This window comes from Castanea sativa, chromosome 5, assembly GCF_040712315.1.
Source record: "Castanea sativa cultivar Marrone di Chiusa Pesio chromosome 5, ASM4071231v1".
NCBI lineage: Eukaryota > Viridiplantae > Streptophyta > Magnoliopsida > Fagales > Fagaceae > Castanea > Castanea sativa.
The window spans coordinates 23,137,002-23,145,914 of NC_134017.1; the positions used below are offsets into that span (position 1 = coordinate 23,137,002).

Below are 8,913 nucleotides of genomic sequence, written 5' to 3' on the forward strand. Positions count from 1 at the left end.
TGGTTTAGTCAGTTAACTATTTTTCAAAACTGGTTCAAAGTCAAGTTGAACCGTTTTTTTAATCAAACACTTCACAATTCAAACTTGTCTTTGCTCTAAATCAAAAACCCATCATTAAACTTTAGTTTAAAAGAGATCTCTTAGTTTCCAAGCGATCTTTCTTTTTTGCTTGTAACAACTAACATGATGATGGAGTTTAAAGATCATTGTTTAAATGTAACCAGTAAATGGGTAAAAACTCAAATCACTAAAAAGAAAATCAAGTAAAGAAAAGTTACACCATTTTGTGCGTTATTATTATATAAGTAGGTATAAACTATTTTACAATATTTTTACAGACTATTTATATAGCTAATTCTTACTAATTTTCATCTGGACCCTCCATTAAATTATATTTTTACTTACTAATAATCACCCATTACAATAGAAAGAGTATCATAGAGCATCCCCTCCAAAACAAAAAGGAAATGACTTGATTCAAAAAAAAAGAAAAGAAAAGGCAATGGCTTTAACCTTTAAGTAAAAATGGGCCCACAAATTTTGGGCCAAAACTTTAATAGTGAAATTGAAATTGAGTCCACCAAAATGGACCCTACCATATACTGATTATGAACATGCCGACAACCCCAAACGGCCATAAGAAGCCCACTAAAAAAAAGCAAAAAATCAAACCGAACCTACTTTGATACCAAAAAACCATAAAATAGTGAAAAGCCCAAGGACAATATAGTAATTTCACTCTCCTCCCCCACCAGACTCTCTCTCTCTCTCTCTCTCTCCGTTCTTTTTTATTACCGTTAAAACGTCGCCGTTGAGGCCACACTGCTCCTTCAACCTCTTCACTCACTGACAAAAAAAAAATCTAACAGAGAGAGAGAAAGTTCTTCTTCTTCGAATTCGAATTGAAATTTGAAACCCTAATTCTTCGAATTTTGAGAGAGAGAGAGAGAGAGAGAGAGAGAGAGAGAGAATGGGAGGAGCATCGCTGGGTGGGTTGCAGGAGCATTTGAAGTTAGCGAGGGAGTACGCTCTGGAAGGACTCTACGACACCTCCATTATCTTCTTCGATGGCGCCATTGCTCAGATCAACAAGTATTTCCTCTCTCTCTCTCTCTAGAATTCTCCCATTTCCAAGGGTTTTGGTTTGCTAATCTTGGATTTTCTTTATTCTTGTGGATTTTTTGGAGGAAAATGTTTAAATGGGAAATTTTTTTTGAGGTTTTGTTTGTTTGGATTGGAAGTATTTGTGATAGTGGTAGGGAAATTGAGGCGTTTTATAACTTGGTTACAGTTTTACTTAGGTTCACTAGTTAAATCCAACTATTTGGGGGCAAATACATAGGTACAACATTGAAGTAAGTTCATCTTTTTTTGTTATTGAGTATCTGGAAACAAAAGTATTTTTACTTACTAAAACAGCTACTGATTTCGGCTTAGATTTGTTATTTGGAGTTTTGTTAACTGTATGAAATGTTAGTTTTGCGTCTATGTTGAAGCATTTGTTTCTTTTACTTAATCTGCTTTGGAAATTAAACTTTTTTTAGATGAAACATGATAATTTCTTCCCAAACATCATTGTCAAATTCCGAGTAAGATTTATGTGGGGTTGATAGAAAAGAAAACCACATCAACAAATGAAGTTTGATTTCTTTTTTTTTTTTTTTATGTCATTGATCTTTTTTTGTGTATAAGTTCACTTACTAAAGCTTTTGAACTTATGTTGTGATTTCAGACACCTAAACACTCTTGATGACCCTTTAATTCGTGCAAAATGGATGAATGTAAAGAAAGCCATTTCTGAGGAAACAGAAGTTGTAAAGCAATTGGATGTGGAGAGAAAGGCATTCAAGGATGGTCCTGTTTCCAGACGCCCTTCTTCCCCGCCCATAAATACTAAATCCTCATTTGTTTTTCAACCGTTAGATGAGTACCCAACTTCCTCAGGTGCTCCATTTGATGATCCTGACGTATGGCGGCCACCTACTCGGGATACTTCAAGTAGACGGCCAGCAAGGGCTGGTCAAATGGGCATGAGGAAGTCGCCACAAGATGCGACTTGGGCTCGTGGTTCTACTAGAACAAATGCAACTGGCCGTGGTGCAAAGACTGGTGCTTCAAGCAGGGTTAACTCAGGTGTCCGATCATCAACTACTGGAAAGAAAGGCACTAGTTCTGGCAAGTCTAGCAAGGCTGATTCCATGGTAAGTTGTTGTATGCAAGATTCTTGGGCAATAATTTTCATTAATTAGGACCTATTAGTACCAAATAGGTTGGGGGAGTTTCATCTTCAATGTGGGAAGTTTACTATAATTCGATTGGCTTCTTTGAGTTCTTTTCCACATAATGATGCTGGTGCTAAAATGTATCTCGTACTTCTTACACATTGTGCAGTTCTTTACTCTGTAATTGCTAGTACGAAAATTTAAATATTTCTTTTCTGCATCTTATTTTCCTTCTATGAAAAGTAATTGAAACCCAAAATCTATGTTTATCTTGAAGTTTGATTGAAACTGAAATTTTGTCGAGGTTTAATAGATTCACATTCTGGAATGATTGAAACTAAAGTGTGAAAACTGTCAGGGTTGTCCTTCAAGACCTCTGTATCAAGTTATTGTGATCTTGCGTGAAAAAAAAATTGTTGAAACGTTTGATTTGGTTTCTAAGGTAGCAACATGATGCTGGATCCAGTTATCCTAAAGTAGCGAAGGCCTTGACCACTTAGTTTTTGCATTCACAAATATGTAATTTGCCTTCTCAATCATTAAGTTGGTTTGACTGAAGTCCAACATAGGCCTTGACCACTTAGTTTTTTCTTTCACAAACATGTAATTGCCTCATTGAGAGAAAATGCTGTACTTTGGATTTTTTCTGATTGCTAGGCTAGTAATGGTGTATGCAGGGTTGTCTTTGACATGGCTTAATCTTCATTTATGATATATCAAAAGGAAATAATGAATGGGAGGGATGAATTGATCTATCACATGTCTATATCGGATTTCTTTGTTGCTTGAATTTTGCCTAAACTTTTATATTTTTTTCATGTGAGATCTTTGGGAATTAAGATTCCAATTGGCTGTAGCAATTTTTAGTTATTTTCATCAACTTTTACATGGTTTTTCTGATTGGAAACACCTATAATGATTAGCTTCTTGTGTTTTCGGCCTCTGAAAAACCTATTCCTTCTGCTTTTCCTAGTATGGTGAGCTATATTAGATTGAGGTTGTGTACATATAAAAAAAGAAAAGAAAAAAAGATTGAGGTTGTCTATATTCAGCTAAATGTTTTGTATGTGGAATTATTAGAATAGTGATGCTGAAGACGGAAAGTCAAAGAGGGGACAATATGAGGGGCCTGATGCTGACTTGGCTGCAATGCTTGAAAGGGACGTGTTGGAAACCAGTCCTGGAGTGAGATGGGATGATGTTGCAGGGCTGAGTGAAGCAAAAAGACTACTAGAAGAAGCTGTTGTGCTTCCTCTGTGGATGCCTGAATATTTCCAGGTACTCTTTGACTGGTTAAAGCTGGTTTAGCATAAAAGTATAATGCATAAGGTTTGAGTACAATTGAATTATATTATGTTAGTTAACGTTCGGAAGTAATCATGGTTTTAAGACATGATATCAGGTACTTATAAAAAAAAAAAAAGACATGATATCAGGTCATCTTTCAATTTTGTATTAGGTTGTGTTCAGATGCAGATTTCTTTATGCTTTATGACTGGTTTAACTTTTAGTATTTTATATTCGCGTTTTTCATGTCATGGTACAATGGATTATTTTGAATCCAATTAAATGAGTACAAAAGACATACCAACATACATAGCAGTTGTATTGGATGTGACAACCCAAATTTATTCTCACCTATCTCTTTAATATTTTATATTCTAGATGTTCATGTCAAAATGACTTAATAGATAATTTTGAATTCATTAAAATGAGTACAAAGGACACACCAACATAGCAGTTGTATTGGATGTGACCACGAAAACTTAACTCTCACTTATCGATTGGGGTGCGAGGTTTTTTCTGGTTCCTCTCCTATTTTCTGCATCTCCTTGAGTTAAATGATTTTCTCTTGTGCAATGAGGTTGGTTTAAGCATATTGCTTCTTTGCTTGTAGGGAATTAGGAGACCCTGGAAAGGTGTTCTCATGTTTGGGCCTCCTGGAACTGGGAAGACACTGCTAGCTAAGGCAGTTGCTACTGAGTGTGGTACTACATTTTTCAATGTTTCCTCAGCTACATTAGCTTCAAAATGGCGTGGGGAGAGTGAGCGTATGGTGCGGTGCTTGTTTGATCTTGCAAGAGCGTATGCGCCAAGTACTATTTTCATTGATGAGATTGATTCTCTCTGCAATTCCCGAGGGTAATTATTTCATCACATTTGGTTTAGGTTTGAAAAGCCTATTCACGTTTTCTCAGATGCTTTTAGTTTAAGATCTAAACAAGTAATGTCCCCCCCCCCCCCTCCCCCAACCAAAAAAATTAATCACTTCTCTTATGTTTTATTCCATATTCCATCATTTATTATGTTCTGCTCCTGTAGTTTTGTGCATTTATGTTCTTGTGGTATATATATCCTTTTGTTTTCAACTGTACATGTTGAATATATAAAAACGCATGTATGATGCTTTGAGCTAGTTCACTCTCTTTTCCCACCTTCCCTCCTTTGTGTGGCTTTATTTTCTGTATACATGTTGAACCTTGAACCAGATTCATGAATATGTTCATTTTGCACTAAAATGTGATTGATTGTGAAAATAATTTGTCAAATATGTTTTGTACCTATATTGAACCCAAGTTCACAATAACTTCTTTTCTTCAGGGCATCAGGGGAACATGAATCATCCAGAAGGGTGAAGTCTGAACTTCTAGTTCAGGTGGATGGCGTAAATAATAGTTCCACAAGTGAAGATGGTACCCGTAAAATAGTGATGGTTTTGGCAGCTACTAACTTTCCATGGGACATAGATGAGGCTTTGAGGTTGGTCCTCTCTCTCTCTCTCTCTCTCTCTCTTTTCTGTTATTTTTATATGGGTTTTCTTTACCCTATGAGTTGTCAGTTATAATAACTATATTTTCTAGGTCTAAAAATGCCAAATATTACATTTGGATTTGTTGGCTTTCTTTTCTGCTTTAATTTGGTGGTAATCTAATGCAGGAGACGGCTGGAAAAGCGTATTTATATTCCTCTTCCCAATTTTGAGAGTCGTAAGGAGCTTATCCGGATCAATTTGAAAACTGTAGAGGTAAATTAGTTGATACCAATATTTTGTCTGGCCATATTACAGGACTGAGAGTTTATCACAATCTTGGATTTATCTTACTTTTTCGTACTGTCTTTTGAATTGGATTTTCTTTGTACTTTTGTCTGAATTTCTTGGTTAATTTCAGATATAAGGTTATTTTTCTCTCAGATTAATAACATAAATGTAACTTATTTGGCATAGTGCACTTTTTACTTAATTTCCTGATTAGAAAATGAGCACTAAAGTAGAAAAATCTGTGGCACGTGAAGGGTTTGATCGTTTGTCTTGTCTCTATGGCTTAAACCTAAGTGATCTTTTGATGAAGAACTGTTTTTAAGGAACAGGCCGCCTGGTCAATGAAGCTAGCCAGATGGTTACATGAGTTAATCGACCTATTCATGGTTTTGTCTTTATTCACATGATTGCCAAATTCCTTACATTAGAATTAAATTCTGGGACTCATATGTTCTTGTGTGCGTGTCTTTTTTAATAAATTATTTAATTATTTTTAGCGCTACTGCTTTTAATGGAGTCCGAATCCATCTTTTGGGATTACAACTTACCATATCTCAACTTTCCCCGCACTACATATAAACATAAATAATTGGTCTGTTTGGAAGAAAGTTTCTACAACCCTCTACGTGGCCATTTAAATCAGCATCCACTTGTACTTTTAATCACATGACCTATTTAATTGTTATGTGACTTGTGTAGATGATTTAATGAGTCATGATTAAAATGCACATGCATGGTTTTATGAACCAATGCCCCGCATAATGGGTTGGAGAAACCCAGTCTAAAGGAAAACTTTGTCCTCAATAATTTACAAAACAAAAAGACCTTATTAGTTTTCAGTACCTTGTTTTGATAAGAGTTTGCTAAATATCTGCCCAGGAGGGGTTGTGGGGGGGGGAGGGGGGGTTGGGGGTTGGGGAGGGGGTGGTTAGAAGCAACTCCAACAAGGGGAGGAGGCTACTATATGATCACCAGCCTAGCTCTATTAGTTTGAAAGCTCTTTCGGTTCTTGTGCAAGAATAAGTATCCTTGTGGACCTCTTGTGGCATTATCTGCTATTCCTGATAGCTCAAGTTTGTCTCCTTTGTCTGTGCCCCTCCTGCACCTTTCTGCTTCTCTCTGATATTGCCTTGACGAAGTAGTGCTGTAATGGTTTCCAAATAATATGCTTGCATTTATCTTAATATTATTTTGAAGCATCTATATATACCTTTCAATATGTTTTCTGATTGATCATATTTTCCATGTATCAGGTGGCCCCTGATGTAGATATTGATGATGTGGCTCGCCGAACAGAGGGGTACAGTGGAGATGATCTGACAAACGTTTGCCGGGATGCTTCCTTGAATGGCATGAGGCGTAAAATAGCCGGAAAGACACGTGATGAGATTAAGAGCATGCCCAAGGATGAGATTTCTAAGGATCCTGTTGCCATGTGTGACTTTGAGGAAGCCATAACGAAGGTCCAACGCAGTGTTTCGGCATCTGATATTGAAAGGCATGAGAAGTGGTTTTCAGAGTTTGGATCGGCATAAAGATTATGCCATACTGAAGCTTATAGACTAGGTGTTTTTTTTCCTAACTAGTCGGTTTGCGTGGTCTGTGCCTTCTAATTGTTCCTTCATATTTTTCATTTATTTTTCGTGCAGCCGATTAAATTCAAACCCCAGGTGTTGGAACTTGGAAGTGTAACCTATTGTTGTGCTATTTTGTATCTGTAATCACTCATGTAATGTAATTTGGTCATGATTGCAAATCCGTTGTTGATCTACTTCACTTATTATCTATCTCAAATTTTATTCAATCAATCTCTGATTCCCTGAATCATGTAACCATCTAAAGAATGGAATGAAATATCTCTTTACGTTTAAGGCAATGGGATTGGGGGCAGTCAGCCAGGCACATACGGGAAAAGAGGAAGGCAGTTTTGCGGATTAGGATTCTCCAGATTTCTTTGAACGACTTTAATTGTGTAGCTTTTAAAATCTTACCTATATATTCTGAAAAAATTCATCTTGTCTATCTATCTATTTTGAAATAAGTGAATTGAATTTGGTTTGTTATCAATATTTAAATATTTTTCCCTCCTGGTGTTAAAAAATACTTAGTATTTAAAAAAAAAAAAATTTAACTATATTTTGACTATTATATTGGAGTAATATTTATTTAAAATATTGTTGACTTTCATAAAAAATGGAATGACGTGATAAAATCCCATAACTTATTTTGAAATGGATAGATAAGATTTTATGAATTTTTAATTTATATTCTTTACTAGAAAAATGCTAGGTTAATATTGTAGTATTTTTACAATACTTTCAACATATTCGAGGTGGTAAGTTATTAGTAATTTTAATTTGAATTTACTACTAAAATGATTTTTTTTACCTACTAATAATAGCCAATAACAACTTGTTACCTAATAAATGTTTGTGAAAATATTGCGAAAATGGCGTGGATATATTATTTTTGTTTAATTATATTATGCTTAAGCATGGGTGGTAGATCATTGTATATTATACTCATCTTAGTAAAAATTAGGGTAAATTACAATGTTAGTCCTTATCCTTTATACCATATTTCAATTTGGTCCCTAACCTTTTAATTGTGTCAATTTGGTTCTTAATCTTTTCAATGCCGTGTCAATTTAGTCCTCGCCGTTATCCCTTAGATGGAAAAAACTGATATGTCAAATGAAATAATACAAAATTATTTTTCATGCCATATCAGCTATCAACTGAACTGCCACATCAAATTATTTATTAAAAAAAAAAACCAAATCAAGATCTGCTTCACACAAGTGAGATCAATACCATGTCACCAATGCTTTAAAATCTACAGATATGCTTGGCTTTCATTTCTTAAATCTGCTTGTCATTCTAGTTAGTGAAATTAATTCACCATATATATCAAAGTTGTGCGTGAATCTGGATTGGAATATAAAAGAGACTCTGAATCCAAAACAAAAACTCTATTATCATGAATAATTTTCCTAAGGTCACTAATTCACTATATATCAAAAGTTTTGCCACAGAAAGTGGATCTCACCTTGACTCCAGATTCAAAAAAAACCTTTTAGGCACCCAGCGCCACCATCGCTCTTTTCCTGAAGCAAAAAAAAAACTCGTCCTACATCTTGAGATATCATAAGCACTAAGCAGCCCCACTGGAGCATATAAAAAACTCATTGAGATTTGGTGAGATGATACTGATCTCAAATGTGTACAGATTTTAGGGATTTGAGTGAGATGATAATGATCTTACATTCTCACCTGTGTAAATTTAATTTGGGTTTTTTTTTAATAATTTAATGTGGTGGTTAATTGGTAGCTGATGTGACATGAAAAATAATTTTGTACTATTTCATTTGACACATTAGTTTTTTCCATGCAAGAGATAACGACGTTGACTAAATTGACACAACATTAAAAATAATAGGGACCAAATTGAAATATGACGTAAAGGATAAAGACTAACTTAGTAATTTACCCTAAAAATTAAAACTCAATATTTATATTTAGAAAAAGTAAAATGTTAACAAATGCCATAAGGGCATTGATTTAAGAATTAATTTTATTTTTAAATGATAAAACAAATAATTTTTTTGACACTCTTTTATATTTTCCGTAAAAATGATCTTAAAAACTTTTA

The 8,913-nt window shown here is 34.8% G+C and overlaps 1 protein-coding gene across 1 annotated transcript; it reads left to right on the forward strand.

The window, feature by feature from the left end:
• Positions 1 to 819: 819 nt before the first annotated feature.
• LOC142637247 (katanin p60 ATPase-containing subunit A1) lies at positions 820 to 7,020 on the forward strand. Its single transcript, XM_075811529.1, has 7 exons — positions 820 to 1,092; positions 1,733 to 2,201; positions 3,303 to 3,500; positions 4,120 to 4,364; positions 4,824 to 4,982; positions 5,160 to 5,247; positions 6,516 to 7,020. The coding sequence occupies exons 1-7, from the start codon at positions 971 to 973 to the stop codon at positions 6,795 to 6,797; spliced, it is 1,563 nt and encodes a 520-aa protein (XP_075667644.1). The 5' UTR covers positions 820 to 970; the 3' UTR covers positions 6,798 to 7,020.
• The last annotated feature ends 1,893 nt before the right edge of the window (positions 7,021 to 8,913 follow it).

What these genes read in the sequence shown, in the direction of transcription:
- LOC142637247 (XM_075811529.1), top strand. Translation starts at nt 971, where the DNA reads ATGGGAGGAGCATCGCTGGGTGGGTTGCAGGAGCATTTGAAGTTAGCG. An exon ending in CTAGCAAGGCTGATTCCATG is followed by an intron (nt 2,202 to 3,302) that starts GTAAGTTGTTGT and finishes TGGAATTATTAG; the next exon opens with AATAGTGATGCTGAAGACGG. An exon ending in TCTCTCTGCAATTCCCGAGG is followed by an intron (nt 4,365 to 4,823) that starts GTAATTATTTCA and finishes TCTTTTCTTCAG; the next exon opens with GGCATCAGGGGAACATGAAT.